This window comes from Falco rusticolus, chromosome 9, assembly GCF_015220075.1.
Source record: "Falco rusticolus isolate bFalRus1 chromosome 9, bFalRus1.pri, whole genome shotgun sequence".
NCBI classification, from domain to species: domain Eukaryota; kingdom Metazoa; phylum Chordata; class Aves; order Falconiformes; family Falconidae; genus Falco; species Falco rusticolus.
In genome coordinates, this window is record NC_051195.1 from 3,166,380 (window position 1) to 3,184,898 (window position 18,519).

Here is an 18,519-nt window from a genome sequence, read left to right on the forward strand (position 1 = left end):
TGTGACCCTCCTATTTTGCAGGTGTCAGTGGTCACTTGGCTCATTTATTTAAAAGAACCTGCTGACATTTTAAATGGATTCTTTAAAAAAGTATCAAATTACCAAGATGAAGTGCATGTGGGGTCCGAAGCTTCAGCTCTGAGATAATTTTTACAAGCAGAAAATGCACTAATGAGCCTGTCCTAGGGATCAGCCATCTGCAATTTAGAAAATCAAACAATGTGAAGTAAATGACATTTTTTTTGTAGGAAAATGTCCCAGTCAGGAAAAAAAAAAAAAGAAAGAAAAAGAAAAAGTAGGTGCTTCCTTCTGTGCCCCAAATTGAAGGTGCTAAGGAGCATTTCAACTGTTGGCATGCACCAGGCGTACACCACCAGCCCTGGAGAACTTCTGGAACTTGGAGAAATAAAATAACGGGAGGGCTGATGGGCAGGGCTGCTGGGAGCGGGCTGGGCTGGGAGAACGTGAGCACCTAAAGGCTGGTGGCCTCCTTGTATGGGAACTGCTGGGAGACCAAGGAACTGGCAAGAGGAGGCACCAACTATAAGGGAATGAAAGAAGACCAGAAACCACAGAAGAAGAAGAAAATCCTTGCTATTCCTTTAAAGAAGCTGAATTTAATAAACTTCCCGTGGCTTTGCTATAGAACTTCTGTGAGATTTCTGAGTCACGGTATTTGGTCTCCCTGTCCAAGACCACTTAATCCTTTAAATATTTATTAAGTACGGAGAGAAAATACCTTCATACTGTTATACCATTTCTGCTTCACCGTCCTCTACTAAATTCCAAACTCTTCTGACACCTCTTTTCCAGACATCCACACAGGGAAATCTGGTGACGAGCGACACTGAATTTTAAACCGGTAGGAATCTTTGTCGGATGTGGAGACAGAGGCAGAATTTTGCCACGTTCACTATATTGCCAGTTCGTTTGGCTTTGAAGCAATGGGGGGGTTTGCTTAGGGCTCTATTTCAAAAAACCCTACAGGGCGTCCTCAACTTTGGAGAGATGAACAAAACAGTAAAGGTAACGTAAGTAGCTGAGCTAGAAATGAATGAGCTGAATGAGAAAGGAAACCAGCTCCACATAACACTATTTTGTAACTCTAATCTTTGTCGATACTAAAATTTTATATACTTTCACTGCAACTTAAAATTATTCCCTGATTTTCTTTTTTTTCTTTTTTTTTTTTTTTTAAGATCTTGATACGCTTGGCTGAAAAGAACCAAAAAGCTACATAGATTTGAATTATTAATCTTAAATCTTAAAAAGAAAATCTTTCATAATAATGGTATCATAAAATATGATTGTAAAATCTATGCTAAAATTCTTTCAGCTATATAGAAGCAGCACAAGATTTTTATGTGACATACTAGTTTTGGCATGCTGTAAATATATTAGCTAAATACAGACCAATTAACTTCATTGATTATTCATGTCATTACCATAATTTCAATCAATCATTTCATTATCTTCATGTTAAAATGAAAGATCCGTTTGAAATGATGTAGTTGCATGGAAGCATTTTTTTCTAAGTTGGAAAAGCACTAAGATGGACAAAAATGGACATTGCTCTACTCATTATATTTATCTGAAAAAATAATAGAAAGAAACTTATACATAAAGTTCACAGGAATTATAAAAGGACAATATCCTGAAAAGCATGAATTCCACAGCACAATGGAGGAAAAGATAAGGAGATAGAACCCCCCCTAAATTTAATGAGTCAGGTGATAATACGATTGTCAGGCTACTCTTTCATATATCCAGATTGATTTATACAGCATAAAGAAAATCTCTGTGTGATTGCAAAACTCCAAGCCCCACATTATTGAAAAATGAAAACTCATTTTCGCTTTCAATCACTGTCAAGCCCATGATGAATTCAGACCACTGCCTCACTTTGGGAAGTTTCCATAACAACTCCCTCCCCTGACACCAGCGGATGCTGGCAGCCAGCTCCCCATCCTGCTCCCGTCTCCTCAGCTACCTCTGCTCTGACAACTGAAAACAATTTGAGGCGAGGTTTAAGTCTTAGGATAGACTAAATGTATATGAAACAGCTAAGGTAATTTAAAAGCACCGATTTCCACAGTGAAAGGGTTAGACCTTTTAGTAAAAAGATTTTTCAGATATAAAAATAGTTTTTCTATCTTTTCCTACCTTTTCTTTCTCTTTTTTTTATTTTTTTTTTCTGGTTGCTATCAATACTGATGGGAAATTATGTATTTAAAACCACTGAATAATTAAAATACAGTGTGATTAGCTCTCATACATATTTTCAAATAGTAATATTATTCTAATACACGAATGTCACCAAAGTGAATCTTGGCTGAGGAAAAGTGTGTTTGTAATTCATTTGAAGTATCGCTATCAGAGGCAAAGACGAAGAGCTGACGTGAAGTTAAGTCTTCTGGGATAAAATTATCTTCCTCTATAAAACTTAAAGCTCCTAAAATCTAATCTTCTGTAACAGCTCACAAGAAAATAAATAAATAAATAACCAAACCACCAAATAAATAAATAAATACTTTTTTTTTCCCAGACCAAAAGAGTGATAGTTTTAGGGTCTTCAGTGGTTTGGTGGTGGTGTGGTGGTTTGGTTTTTGGTTTGGTGTTTTTTGTTTGGTTTTTTTTTTGGATTCTGCATCTTTGGTTCTACTACCTCTAAGATTGAAACCAATAGAAATGTAAATGACTCCCTTTATTATAAAGAGAGAGCTGAATATAAAAAGACAATTATGCACTTTCTTCTTCTGTGGGAAAAACATTTCCAGTCGTTGGTATTTTTTTTAGTTACCATGAAATTATCCTGAGACCACTGGAAAAGGCCTGGTCAACAACTATGGAACAAAACTGGAATTGTTTCTTGTTTGTCCTGAAAAATACTCTTTGGTACCTGTAAATGCAGCTCTTCACGCAGGAGGGCTCCTGCTTTGTGTCGAGCACAGGGCTGGAAACCTGCCTTCCAGTCCCAGTTTAGCAATTACTACCTATGTGACCCCGCATTTAAATGGTTTCTACGCTAACATGTCATAAAAATACCAGGGAATTCACATGCGTTGTGCATCACTGATGCTTTCGTACCATGTTAAATTACACAGCAAATGAACTATGTGAGCATCTAGATGAATTTTGCATGCAAATTAATTTTTGCAACTCTCACATGTAGTATTCTGTGCTAAAAGGAACTGTAAGTGTACTTCGAAAGTACTTAATAAATGGAAAATATGTTGGTTGGAGAAAGAAGTGAATAGGTAACTAAAACCCATCCCAGTGCCTGCAAGTGGGAGGAGGCACTCAGGGCTGGGCATTTCAGCTTACTGTCCGAGAAGAATTTCTGACATCAGCCTCATAAAATGAAAATGCAAAACTAAACGGCCAGTAATACCAACGAACATTATTACAGAATATTTTCAAATTTGATATAGATGGGACATTTTCACGGTATTAGGGTTATAAATTAAAAAAGGAAAAGAAAAACCCAAGTTGATCATGTTTGTTCCTTGTGGGTTTATCAAATGACAAATTATGTCGCATTTGAAAAGATGAACTTTAGTTCCAGTTCCAGGGCAGTTTTAAATGGCAAAGAATGTTCTCAAAAGTGACATGAAACTGCCTTTGTACAGCAGTTGGCCCAGACCAATCTGACTTAAGGTTTCTTTACCTGCCAAGCGATCAGGTCCTTCAGTTTTTCAATCTTGTCATGATCTTCTGGATGCTCATGAATATATTTTTCAGTGAAGAAGGCCTAGTGAAGAGAGAGAAATGAGCAGTTACTGCAGAAAATGAATCAACCTGTACTACCATAGAAGAATTACCTACAGCAAAGATAAATGAATCAAACAAAAAGTTTTGCAAAATAGCAGCAACAGCTCCAAATACAAAATGAAAATCTGGGAAAGAGACATAGAATGTAACAAGGTTTTGAGATTAAGACATTAATCTCTTGCAACCAGTAAAGTAGGCAGATGAGCGCATGGTGATTGAGACCAAATCTCAAGGGTCACCCTACAGAGGACTTGGCCCAGGCTCTGTGCTCTCTGAGATGTCCTCCTAGCAGTTCCCAGGGTGTAAGAACTTTTAGTAGATGAAATGGCTGAGAGAAGGACATAAAGGGTCCTTCAGGGATAAACATGTCCATCAGCATGTAACTTCTCTGATTATGTTACAACACACATGTTGTTTGTGCATGATTAATTAAAATTATAAAATAATTTTAAATTATAAAATAAAAAAATATAAAAATATTATTAATGTTCACAACATAAATAACAGATACAGCGTTTATGGTTTCCCAATGTTAGTATCTTATCCCACATAACTTTAAAAGCTAATGTTGTAAACATGCCGCTAAGATTATGTAGACATATTTGCAAGTGACTGGTATCTCATAAGTCTCTACCATTTGATTCATCCTTTAAAAACTCCTGCACTGGAAAGCAAGGGAGAGAATTGCAGTCGGTTACTTTGGGCACTGAAGTTCACCCAGAAATTCCTGCTTCAGCTCCAATGCCCAAGCACATCAGAGCACACATGGAGAATGTCATCAGTCTTGGTCTCTAGTAATTGTCCACCACATCCCTACATAATTACTCTTGCTGATAAACATATCAACCAACTGAGCCAGGCTGGATGGGGCTGGGAGCAGCCTGGGCTGCTGGGAGGGGTCCCTGCCCATGGGGGGTGCGTGTGGTGGAACGAGATGGTCTTCAAGGTCCCTTCCAACCCAAACAGTTCTGTGATTCTACGATGCGATGAACTCTTACTTCAAATGTAGAAAGACACAAACGTATCCATAAATATCAGAAAGACATTACAAATCTGAAGTTTTAAGCATCACCCTACAAAGCCCAGAGGAGGGGAAACACATGTGCTATTTCTATACGAACAGCCGCCCGCCCCGCAGCACGCCAGGGCAGTGCAGGCTCCAAGAGGTGAAACATTGCAGGAGAGAGAATTTTGACGCTACCTTCTCATAGTTTGTGAACCCTCCCATGACTGCAGGATCCACAATGCCATTCAGGAGCATCGAGAGGGGGTTGATGGGTAGATTTGGATCATTTAAATGCTGTTGAACCATATTATTGATCTTATCATTTGTCAGCTGCATGGTTTCTATTGCATTTTCCAGTGGACTAATTTCAACCTAAAATAAAAACAAAAGGAAGTTTTAATCAAGGAGGAGAGTTTTTAACCTGACGCAGAACTGGCTGTCCACCAAACCACCACTATTAGAAACATTCCAGGAATTTCAGAACAAAAGATATTTTAACCAATCATTAACAGAAAGGGTGGTTTCAGGCGTTTAGATTTTGGGTATCTGTACACCACAGGAACTGATACAATAATCAATATCAGCGGAGAAAGTCAAATGCATTTTGCTGCTGTAGGACAGACTACATCTCAGCACAACAGCAAAACATTTAGAAAGGCTCTGACAGGAATCACGTGAGGTTTTTGGAGGATTATGGAGAACATGAGAGATTACGAGTCAGTGAGTTTTAGCAGTACAAAGAAGATCCAGCTTAATGTAACAGCAAGAAAGAAATGATAACTTAATGTGGATTTTCTGATGGAAAATGTAATCCTAAGGAGCTCAAAAATCAAGAAGATGTTTTTGCAGTGATTATTTTAGCATATTTCCAAGGAAATCATGTTTAATATGTTGAAGAGATGACTTTTAAGCTATCTGCTGTGCTTTTTCCCACAAGGTTGCATTTTCTTCATCTGAAAGTTGATAACCTGAAGTAAGAAATTTTCTTCCTCACATAGCCTGGACTTCAATGAGGGGAGCTCCTCAGATGTCCTCATGGGGTGGATTAGCTCTTATACTGTGTAGAACTTGCTTTATTTTAATTGACTAATCTCCAACTACTATTTATGATCAGATACTGTTTTTCTGCATGTCAGCTGCTCATGTTGTAAACGCAGTATTACAATACTTAAAATATTGCTAAAATACGTACATTGAGTGAATAGGCTAAAAACTGCTAACTTGCAGTGATCCAGAGTGTAGACAGTCTTCAGCGGAAGACATAACCTACTTACATTAAAAAAATGATGTGGTAGGATCAGAAAAGGAAGGTTAATCGAGGCCTGCGAGGAAAACGCAAGTGTATATTTGATTACACCCTAATTTACATAAATGCTACATAAACAAAGAAGCACTTCTACCTGGCTATCAGTTGCTTACCATGTTTCTGAGAAGCACTTATAATCAAATCTCTGTAGTTGCTACTCTTACACCTGCCATCTGATTACATCTAGGATGTTTTAATTAGCATGTTTAAATGTCTGCCCGGTGAATTGTTCTGGAAGGAAGCAGCCGGCCGCGGTGCTGCGGTGGCTGCGGGGCAGCCCAGGCTCCCTCGGCCAGAGGACGGCGGCAGGTCAGAGCCGAACGCGCTACCCACCAAATCTGGACCGGGAAAGTGAGACCGTATTCAACCGCTGATCCGGCAAGAACTGTCACGAACACTGTAAGCTAAATTTAGGATTCTGTCATTTGTATTAATGGCCTTATCACTACGCAATAACTTGTTGATGAACCATTGCTTTTAATGCTCTTGAATATCTACAGAAATCAGCACTCGTTGAGCTGACAGACATCTTTTTTGACTTTTGTGTATCGGCAATCATGGCTTTCTTTCTCATTCTCCTTTCTTTTACTACTCTTACAATCCCCCCTCTAATTTTTTAAAAGCAGATGGAGAATTGCAGTTCCCATCCTAATACTGTATACTGTGCTTTGGAACTTACTGAAAGCTATTTATTAAAAATACCTATACTTGTAAATCATGAGCCTTGTTCCAAGTACCTTGCTAACTCCGGACACTACGCCACCTATTCAGAGCAAACAGAAATGCTATACATTTGCAACACTAGAAAATGAAACATTAAAACAGAAGGAAGATTAGCATTTGTCCTTTTTAAACTAAGTGCAATTCAAAAATCCAGTTTCTAAGTCACTGGCTGGCCTCAGCAAATTTTTCCCCTGAAACCACTTGTGTCCGGCTAAAACAAATCAGGTACAGAATAATGAATGTGTACAACAGATTCCTTGCAGATAATGAACCGATTGAAAAAGGCTTAGGTAAAAGTACTCAGAAAGAATTCTAAAAGCAATCAGATTTAGGGAAATTATGCATGTTCCTATGGGTTATGTAACATAATACACTGCATTTATTAAATTACTCGGTTCTCTCTCAGCACTGATTTGATATGATCTCACCTCTTCCTTTAAAGATATTCCAGGTCCATCAATAAAATATGAAATGTGCAAAGCTACTTTAATTCATCCTGTTTAGTAAAACATCAATATCTGTATCTATAATCAAAATTTAGCATTACAGGGATGTAAACCTTGTGATCGTGCTTCCAGCATTTTAGCTGGCAGGAATCTTGAAGAAAGTCAATACCAATTTTGCGGTAACTGTGCTAGAGCTAGGTCAAAAGGTATTCGTTGCCATCTTCCCACATATTATTAAGTTCTATTCTGGTATAATTTTTCAACTATGCGCCCAATATAAGCCTTACTTACAAAAAGCTTATAGAAAGCACTCTGCCAGGATTTATGCACATTTCGATGACAAGCATAGCGTTAAAGGTGCGTGTATACAAATTGCCTGCATAAAGCAGCCTGTCAGGCTGTGCTCTTAACTCATAAGGAAAAGAGACTTTCATCAGATTTTCCAGCCTTTACAAACAACACTTTTTTGCAATCATGAAGATAAATACAATCTTCTCTATCAGGATTATATTGAAAACACAAAATTCATTAAAAATTCAATGCGTTTTATTCAGCTGCCTGTTACTGTCAAACATCACATTCATATTCTGTTACTATAGATACCATAGTAATTTTCTGCATTACTTCTGTTCATCTAAATACAACTGTCCAACATAACCTCAATGGAGCAATGAAAAAGGTTTTAATTAATCATATGCAAATTGTTCTTTTCCTTTAAAAATAAGCCTCACGAGAGATTTATAAACTGCAGTAACAATGTTTTTATTGCTACTTAAAAATTACAGCTGCGCTAAGAATAATTTAATCTTAAAGGCATTTAATGGGTATGTCTTATCTAAACACTCTAAATGGTAGAACAGAGAAGGGCGTACTTCAGAGTTACTCTGCGAGGTTGCTAGGGGTATATTTTAGCTAACTCTGGAAAAGAAACAAAACCGACCTTCAGTCACAAAGGATAAGCATAGAAAAAATGCAAACACATACAACGCATCTGATTGATGGTATATTTTCAATAAACTACCATCAAACCACCCAAATCCCTCTTTTCCAAAATTCAGACTAGTTTTATTTTGATGTGGCAGGGTTCCCCTGAAACACCTCGGGTCTCTTTTGATTTCGGGCACAAGGCTCACACCACAGGCTGCAATGGTCACCTGCTGAAAGCCAGGAACGCTTCCCAGCAGCACTTCAAGCATCCGATGGGCCCTTGCCCGAAAGGCCAGGAAAAGTCAGCCCACATTTCCTTCTCAGGAGTGGGAAAGCGTTACTTGAGTCACCCTCCATCAATAACCAGCATCCTCAGCAAGCAATTTCCCCTTGCCTTAGCATGCCAGATACAGTCCCATCGATTGCTTGTTCACAGACCTGAAGCGCAGTCACACAGAAATCCAAACGCTCCCTGGCTGTTTAAGAGCCCCATTCTTTTATGCGATCTCAATAAAGCCAAATTGATCTTACCATGAAAACTGATTTGACTTCAAACCACCTCAGAATCCCTGGTAATTTATACGCTGTCACATAGATGGTTCTCTCAATCCACATATTCTGCAAACATCACATAAACAGCGCATTATCAGATGGATAGCTTTTATCTTAAGCGAAGCCTTAGAACATTATCACCAGGAAAAGGAACCACAGTACGACAGACATTATGAAGCCGGGGGGAACTTCAGGGGGTATCTGCTTGGGGAGGGGATGGGGTGGCACTGGTTCAAATTTGATACATCATTTAGTAGAGGACAACTGCTCTCTTACCAAAGGAGAACGCTATGTGAAAAATCCACCGGTTTTACCAGACTGCCATTTTTCCCACAAGGGCTTTTAAGTACCATCCTCTGCAAAACCACATCATCTTGATATGGGGAAAGCTTCTGCCCCAGGAGGGCAGGGGAGCTGGGTTCCCCGGAGAGGTGGTGCTGTCTCCATCCTCAGAGGTTTCAAGACCCGCTGGGGTAAAGCCCTGAGCAGCCAGGTCTGACCCAGAGCTGGCCCTGCCTGGGGCCGGGGTTGGACCCAAGGTCCCATCCTGACCTGAATCTGTGATTCTGTGATTTCACCTGAGCTGTAACCTGCAATGGCTTCGTTGTAACGTCTCACTGGATTGAATGGAAGGATGCGTGAATTAACATCTCTTCCTCCACATGTGTGTATTTGGTTCATAACCAATGTCAAAGGCATTTCCTGATCCGATTTGGTTACAACTGGCATACGTTGGTGGTTCCTCTTATTTATTATGAGTTTTTTTAAAAACGGAATTGTTTATTCCATCCTCCATTAACAGAAGAAGTAATTTCAACGTGATTTAGATACACCTAAATTTTTTTTATCTATACTCAAAAGGTATCGTGAACTGTAGTGCTCCAGTCTAGCATTATGCTTTTAGAAAAATAGGATCTCCTACCACCTCAGCTAAACCCACATAGATTAGTAAATTATAAATTTTTGATATAACAGCCATCAAGGGAAGTCACATACACTAAAAGGAGTCTCTGAATGAATACCCAGTCTTAGCTGTAGGAAACCAAGTACTCAGCATTTATTGGCACGTTTAGTAGATTAGAACCTGCTACTACACAGAAAACCGAGTTCTTTGCTCAAGAAATGATGCATTAATTTATTACTTTAATTACTACTACTACTTTACTACTAACTGCGCCCACTAGAACCCCTGTGAATAAAATGGTGGCTATAAAAAAAAGGCAATCAACTTGATGTAACCTGTTGTAAACGTTTTGATGAATACAAGCTGTGCTCAAAGGGAATTTTATTGACCATTAGATGAAACATATGGTTTAGTAAAAAAAAAATGGTATTACTGCAAAAAGATTTTTAGATGCCTGACTAGAATCTTCATGGAAAGACAAGATTTCACAAGAGACATCTATCTTTTCAGGTATAGCCATTTTAAAATTTCTCAAAACAGCTGGTTTTTAACAAAGCAAAAACAGCTTTGTCCATTTTTTCTAGTGGTATAAACCAGAAAACGATAAATTGGTTTAACTGAATTTCTATGAAAAATAATCACATTTAAACCTAGCATTTATTTTTCAACAACCAAAGCATAATGAATGTTTCAGATTCTCAAAATAGAGGGGAATAAACAAGCAAACTCCAAAAGTATTCTATTTTCTTTTTCTTTCTTTCTTTCTTTCTTTCTTTCTTTCTTTCTTTCTTTCTTTCTTTTTTTTTACCGCAAACTCGTTGTCTGGGTTTTTCTCTCCTTTCCGAACAGGGCGTGAATACTCAAACCGTTGGACTTCATTCACCCTATAGAAACTGAAAAAAGGGAAAAGGACAATCAATACCAAATGCCATCTGTTTAGGAATTGCTGCTAAACTCTAGTACTAGAAAAAAACCCAAACACTTATGCATAAATATAACATGTTTATGGGATCATGGTTTTCCAGGGGGTTCGACGGAATCTCTGCTAATATTAAGAATACCTATGAAATGTCATCACAATTACTGCCGTCCTTGACCGTGTACAGATTTGTTATACAACAACAGGAACCAGTTTAAATAATTATTATAAAGGAGACGGACTGAAATTTCAAAACCAACCCAAACTCACCTCACGATCTGTTCTGACACCGGCCTGTGAAATTTAGACGGTAAATCCAGTTTTGGCTTTACAGTAAAGCACTGAATATCTGAACACAGGGGTTAAGAACCGAACAGCGAATCTCCGTCACACAGGGGCAGCTCAGGGGCACACAAAAAAAGGGACAAAAAAAAGGGCACACAAAAAAAAGACACAGAACAACCAAATGAACGCGTTACACCCACAAAGGCAGAAGTGCAACAGTCTCCTGCTCGCGTTGGCTGTAAATACTCAACGCGTGCGGCTGCAGGAGCCACGTACAACCCAAGGATACACTGGCCGGAGGAGCCTTTGATGTCATCACCCGGTGCAGACGTCGTCTTCATTTTTTCGGCGTTTGGAAACTGAGTCAATAACCTTGCTTCAAAGTCTTCGCGGCGTTCATACTCCTTTCCTCGGTAAATGAAGACTTTGTTCTGGAAACAAATTGAGAGATGAAATCCTAAGACCAGTGTCCACAGTAATGAACTGGGATCTCAGAAGCATTGACTCCAATGCTGTTAAGTGAGAAATTTTACATTCCTCACGTTACAATATAATCGATAGTTTACAAATCTTTTATGCCACTTCAATAAAGCACAAGTGGATTTCCTTGCCTCCAATTCAGCAATGAGACCATACAGCACACACCTTTAGGCGTAAGTACAAACCACGTTCAATTCGACAGGATCCAAATACATTATTTCCAAGATCTATAAAATAGGTGCCCATTGAAAACATATTAAGAGAAATTACGTCCTCTACCAAATTCAAGATCTCCCTCCGTAATTCCTCTCATCCACCGTCCTCAGCTAATGTTAGAATTGGTTTAAATAAAAAGAGGTAGGCTTTTGATGCACAAACATTTATAAAAAGCACTGAGGTGAGCAAGCAAGAGTAGCAGGGAACAGCATAAACAGAAAACAATGCTGATTTTAGGAGGAAAGTCCAAAGATCCTGACTCTTTCAGAAATATTGATACACCCTGGCCTCCATATTAGTTGATTAGATTTCTGCCATTGTACAGTTGTCTGCACACAGCATAACTTTCAAATTCAGTATATTGTATTTCTAAGTATTGGTTTCTTCTTCTAACCATAATGAAAATTAAGATATATTTTATACAGTCCATTTATATACTGAACAAGCACATTAAATTCTAAAGAAAAATGTAAAAGGCTACTTGCATTTTTTAACTGGTCAAACATATGAAAGTTTTGATATCATCTCATCTCAAACTGAACATTTGGTGAAAAAATTATACAGCACTTATTAGAAAAAGGGAGTTATGGCTGGGGTAGAAAACTGGAACAGTTTATGTTTGCCCAGTTGGGCTTAGTACTGCAGTGGTGCCTTTTGAAATGCACAGTAGAGGCATGAATACTCTCTGTTTAGGGAAAGAAAAAAAAAAAAAAGAAGAAAGAGCAGACACCTAAGAAGTGTACATATACCTGTAATTAATGTGTATATAATTCAAAGGGAACAGTGCAGTAGAAGAAGTTTGTGTTGAGGATTTTCTCAATCAGCAAGGCATTTATAGCCTATTTTTCAGAGTTTTTATTGTTCATTTATTGCAAACTGACCAATCCACACAGCTTTTGTAAAGCATGGTGTTTCCCCACACTTAAAAACCCCCAGTCCTTCACACTTGTGAAGAGAAAAAGCAGTTCAATATTAATATATCAGATTAACACTACTCTGCCTTGCATCCCTTTGACTAATTGGTTTATCCTCCCCCTCTGCTCTGCCCTGGTGAGGCCACATCTGGGGTGCTGGGTCCAGTGCTGGGCTCCCCAGTTCGAGAGACAGGGAGCTACTGGAGAGGGGCTAGTGGAGGGTACCAAGGTGATGAGGGGACCGGAGCATCTGCCTTATGGGGAAAGGCTGAGAGAGCTGGGCATGTTCAGCCTGGAGAAGAGAAGAGGGAGAGGGCATCTCACCAGTGCCTACAAAGATCTTAAGGGCGAGTGCCAGGAGGATGGGTCCAGGCTCTTCTCAGCGGTGCCCAGCGACAGGACAAGGGGCATCGGGCACAGGCTGCAGCACAGGGGCTTCCATCTGAGCGTGGGGCAGAACTTGTGCGCTGTGAGGGTGAGCACGGGCACAGCTGCCCGGAGAGGCTGTGGCGTTCTCCTGCTCTGCAGACACCCCAACCCGCCTGGACGCGGCTCTGTGCAGCCTGCTCTGGGGGACCCTGCTCTAGCAGGGGGTGGGACGGGGTGGGCTCCAGAGGGCCCCTCCAGCCCCCACCATGCTGCGATTAACACAGCACTTAACGGGAAGGCTGTGTTGTGCTCTCTGCATTCTGGCCTGTATGCCCAGGGTTGGGTCCGAGGCTGGGTCAGCCTGGCCCATGGCCCCCCGCTCACTCGGCCAGAAGGGTCCGCTCTGCCTGCTGCCGTTCCAGGGCAACCCCTCGCTGCTGAGCAGCTCCTGCTTGCGGGATGTTCCTGGTCTTTCTAGGGGGTAACGTGCTCTCTGTTGAGAGTGACGGTACATGTGACAAAATTCCAGCTCGTCCCTTTGAAAAGTTATCAGTGACTTTATTGTACATTCATCATTTTGAAGATTCCTGAAAATGCAAGTCTTCCTTCACTACAATATCATACTAATTAAATAATTTTCTAGAGGAAAGGATTAGCCAATCTTAACAGTGACTCCTCATTGGATATTAAATGTTTTTTTTTTCCTGGTGAAGCTTAAGAAACTGTTAGTAAACCTTTTACAGAAATCTTATTAAAGTTTTTTTACTTAACGTGCCACAGACAGGTTTTGCTGTTTGATGCTTGAGAAAAGCTATTGCATGTAAATTACTTTACACGTATTTCAAACAGCAAAACCAATTCTTAGGTTTTCTGCATTGAATCTCTCTCGACTCGGTCTTTTGCTCCACACAGCAGCTTGCACGTTATCGTGGTTTTACATCTGTTACTACCACACGGCTTTGCCAGGTTGCAGAATTGCATTTCACTCACGTTGGGTGGCTCTGGGCACCAGTGACCCTGCCACCTTCCAGCAGGCTCAGGGTCCCTTTGGCATGAATTGCCCAGCCCCAATCTGGAGACCGAGCAGCGGGCTAACACACGAGAGCTCATCTCCCAGTTTTTGCTTGAAGGGCTGCATGCAATGGGTGCTGCAAAACACACTCTTACCCTGGGGCCAGCTTTATTCCTGACTGCCACAAAGAACTGATAATTTGTTGCACTTCCCAGGGGGCACAAATGGTACGAGTACACCTGTAGTACAGCATCCCAGGGTGTAGGGAAAGCCATATGTATTTGCTGCTTTTGGGGATGATTCAAGAATTTCAGCTTCTTCACAAGGGCTTTAGTTCGTTGGTTGCAATGGAGGCTTTTTCCAAATGAACGTACACACGTTTTATTCCTTGGGATTTTTTAAAGCCTTTCCCTACTTCATTTTAATACACAATGAAAGACCAGCCGACCACAAGTAACCTGACGAAGCCAGCTGTATCAGCTCTCCCTGGATTTATCCAGTGAGCTGGACTTGAGCGTAAGCTTGGGTTTGTGCCTGGTGTTTATTATGGCTTAACCTGAGAGAGTTAATATGGAATCACTCAGTTATAAACAGGAACACATCTCCTAACTGAGTATTTCTAGGAGGAAACCCACCACCAGCCCCTGGCCTGAGACTAAATCTCTCTGAGTCTCCTGGACTGAGAGAATAATCTGAAAATAATAGTAATAACGTTAGCCTTCTGTCTCTTGACCTGCCTTAATTGACTGTAACTCTTCCACAGGGAGACAGTCTCCTTCCAAACTGAAAATCCTCAGCTCTGAAGGCAGACACGAGCAGCACAGCAGCTAAATAAATAAATAGCTAACGTGTTATTTCCATGTCACTGACTGCCCAGTGCCCCAGTCCAAAGAATCACGACACAGATGCAACTCAGACTTGTTACCCACCCCCCCGCCCTTCTTTAGCCACTGATTCAACTCCATAACAATCCTGTAACCAGTGGAAAAACTCTAAAATGCTGCCAGACTTACATTACTGGCACCAACTAAGTGACACATGCTGTAAATTGACAGATGACTCGGGAAAATCAATGCAAAAGATTGCTTTTTAAAGGTATCACACAGATCTCTGATATTCAGCTTCAGCTTAGTGATTATGCTGGAAAGGACACTCACATGAAAACATGCTCACATACAAAAAAGGCTTCTCTACCATACCCATACACACACACACAGACATATATATATATATATGCACCTGTCAGACAAAAAAGTCACTGTTTCAGACGGCGCTGGTTATTACCCTGATTTATGGATTGGGTGGTATATCCATACCCTGAAGAAGTATAAAGTATTGGATATGTATGAAGAAAAAGAATCTCTACTAAAATTCAACTATTCCATATTAGAAACTGGAAAGGAAAAAACAATGTTTGTTTTATACACCTAAGAAACAACCATAAATGTTAGCTAGACTGTAAATAACACACTGACACACAATAATGGACTTTCTCCACAACTGAGGGATATTTCCCAAGCAAGAAGCTTTGCTATCATCTGTGGAAAAAGGTGGATGCTTACCCTTATGAATGTCGGAAATCCCTGGCCGTAGTATCCAACAGCAAAATAGTCTGGTTTTGGTCTTATCACTTTCACAATGTTTTCATAGAACTGGGCTTGCTTTCTCTGCAAAATAAATAGGAGGAATTTTAAAGACCTAAACTTTAAGGAGATTCCTTATACTTAAGATCTAGATCTCTTTTATGTGTATCGCTAACGTAAAGATGTCCATGTTTCATCTGCCCCTTTGCTTCCCCTTTTGATCAGATACATGCTAATATTTTGAAATACTAGACTCTGTAGCCATTGTTTTTATCCTTATCTCGGTGAACCTCACTTTTCCCGATCCAATATCTCCATTTTGATGAAGGTCAAGCATTTGCAAGGCAGCCTGAACTCCTGGTCGGGGCACTGCCGGTGCTGAAGCACTGGAACGATGAAGCACATACCACCGGAGCCAGCTCATCTCGATGGTGCTGACTTCTCAGTTTCCAGCTGTTACATTTCATTACATTTTTTCTGCTACTTTTTTCCCCCATATTTACAACTATTTATTTGCGTACGGAAAGCACACAGTTGAGAATTGCAGAAAAATGTAACTTTTGGAATAAATACGCGCATGTCAGATGCCGTCTGTTTTCGAAGAGGAATCCTTCTTTTTCTCAAATGATGAAATAATAACAAATGTGCAGCTTCAGACGAGCTGTTCATTAACTTATTTTTAGTCCTTTCTGTGAGAGAATGAATTCTGATTTGGGAGGAAGTTTATTACTGCTCCCACACGACAGATAACAGTAAATGGCAAGAAGACTAGAAAGACCCAGATCTGTCGTATATTTCTCAGTTCACCTGTAGCAAAACTATTTTGTCATTTGTGAATTGTCTTAGAGTCTAATATTTAATATTACTTGAATAAAAGAGACAATAGGGAGAACAGAAAGAAACAAAAAACTTTTAAATTCTATTACGGGGGAAAGAAATAAGAGCTAGGATGCTAATGCTACTCAGCAGCAGCAATAAGGAATTCTGGTGGGGTAGGCAAGACCTGACTCATACGGGAGTGTGAATTTTGCTCTCTGCCTTATTAGGGATAAATGCCCAATGCATGCTGGCACTAATTGCTGTGACATCTCCCTCAGTTTCCCCTGTCTGATAAATAAAGAACTGATAAACTCAGTTGTCTGATGCGAGAATTGGAAGCTCTGGGTCTCCCCTGTTAGAAGAGGGAGGAAATTTATTTCCATACGCAGATGACCTCTGCCTGGTTTATCCCACTGCCTGGAATCGTGTCACCCAACGTAAACAATGGCGTATTTACTGTGCAAAAGAAATGGTGGAAAACACATGACTCGGGATTATTGGCCATCAGCTACAATGGGTGAAGTGCAAATCCAGACTTATTTCCTAAAAATGGATACAGGATGGTAAGTAAAGGGTGCTTGCTCTGCGACAGAGTTGTTCATGTGCCCATGTGCCAGCATAAAGGAGATGGAAAATTACAAATGAGGGACTCTGAGAGTAGCAACCCTCTGGTGAATAATCATATCTGACACATGAGCATCATTTCTAGCTGAGGAACAATCTCTACCAGATTCTTTTTATATTGAAATGAAGAATTCTCTCTGCTAAACTCCTTGACAGCGGTGTGGGCAGCAGGCCCAGGAGGACACTTTGGGCATACCTTAGCAGCGGAGGAATGTTCTAGGTATACATCCCTTACCTCCTGCAGTAAAAACCAACGTGAAACCAGGCTCCAGATTTGTTAGGCAAATCCAAAACCCAGTTCAAATGCCACAAATAGAGGACCATCAGAAAGGGATATAAATTTTGCACTGGAGAACTGGTGGACCGAACCACGGACCAATGAAGAGCATGTAAAGGAGTGAAGAAACCATAAAACTGCGAGGAGTGGTATTTACCTTTATGCTTTCCTCCCCAAGAAAGGAGATTCTGGGGTGATGGGGATGGAGATGCTTCTGGGGAGATGGCTCCTAGCCACCCTCAAACTGAGCATCAGTGTCAGTGGAGAAAATGGGCACAATGACACCGTATTAACACCCAGCTCAGACAGACTGGGATAAAGCAGATAAACAATTCAAAGAAATTAAGGATGATGTACTCTGGTAAGTGAAAAGGTAAAATGTATCAAAACCCTGAAAGTCCAGAATTTTCAGAACCAAACTGGAATCACGTCCCCACTCCTGTGAAAACGGTTGAGAAGCTTGGAGGGACAGTGACAGCTGCCATTTATCTCTTTGGAAAAGAGGAGGAGAAAAAAAATGGTGCAGGCATAATGAATGGGTAACGTCAGGGCAAAAATAACCGACTCTAGACATGAATGCTTGGGGATTATTCATACCTAAAAAAAGAAATGTGAATATGGAAAGACACTTGAGAGAGAATGGGGATTTTTTTCATGTTCCCATTTATATTTAAATCCCAAATTTCCTTTTATACCCCAAATAAGTCAGCTTAACATTACTGAAATATTTTTCTTTCAGCTAAAAAAAAAAAATAATAAAATTCAGCCTTTTTCAGGCACTCCAGTCGTAGCCAGTTAATCAACATTTGTCCAACAAAGCCAAAGCAGGCATCTACTTCTGCATTTTACTCTCAAAAGAAAGATTTTCAATATAATTTTAAAAGCTTAGAAATTAAACTCTGAAAAAATCGTTGCAGTGTCTGTGTCATTAAAAAACCTACCAGCAGTTCACTGAGTTGTTCATAATCAAACATTTCATTTTCATACTGTTCTGCAAGTTCTTTACCCAAGGCAATGGCCTCTTCCCACATCTGTTGAAAAAAAAAATAATCACAAAACAACAACAAAACCCCTGAATTACATACCTTGGTTAAACAACAATATCGGAATAAAATACAACTGAATCAAACACAACAAAATGCATTGTGTCACATGCCTGAAAACACTGTGCATCTGACGCGCCAAAGAGCCGTGGCAGCATTACACACGTGTCTCTATTTGATGCAAATCAAGGAAAATGATCAAATTGCTTCAGAAATAAAATGATTCCTGCTAGCTCAGCTAGATAGCCAATAATCTCTGTAGGCCTGCCTACAAAGAAACCCAGAGCCTGGGACTCTGGATAAATGCTGTTGATTGACTATAGTTTATAATCACCTCCCTCTC

The 18,519-nt window shown here is 40.0% G+C and overlaps 1 protein-coding gene across 2 annotated transcripts in view; it reads right to left on the reverse strand.

Moving 5' to 3' along the window:
• Positions 1 to 18,519, reverse strand: part of DOCK1 (dedicator of cytokinesis 1) — a 319,129-nt gene that overhangs the window by 30,808 nt on the left and 269,802 nt on the right. For both annotated transcript variants that reach the window (XM_037399460.1, XM_037399459.1), the window contains exons 39-46: positions 18,075 to 18,164; positions 15,393 to 15,497; positions 11,129 to 11,270; positions 10,825 to 10,903; positions 10,444 to 10,528; positions 8,711 to 8,797; positions 4,973 to 5,149; positions 3,668 to 3,751 (exon numbers count right to left, since the gene is read on the reverse strand). In XM_037399460.1, the coding sequence (XP_037255357.1) occupies positions 3,668 to 3,751; positions 4,973 to 5,149; positions 8,711 to 8,797; positions 10,444 to 10,528; positions 10,825 to 10,903; positions 11,129 to 11,270; positions 15,393 to 15,497; positions 18,075 to 18,164 (849 nt within the window). The remainder of the gene's footprint in view (positions 1 to 3,667; positions 3,752 to 4,972; positions 5,150 to 8,710; positions 8,798 to 10,443; positions 10,529 to 10,824; positions 10,904 to 11,128; positions 11,271 to 15,392; positions 15,498 to 18,074; positions 18,165 to 18,519) is intronic.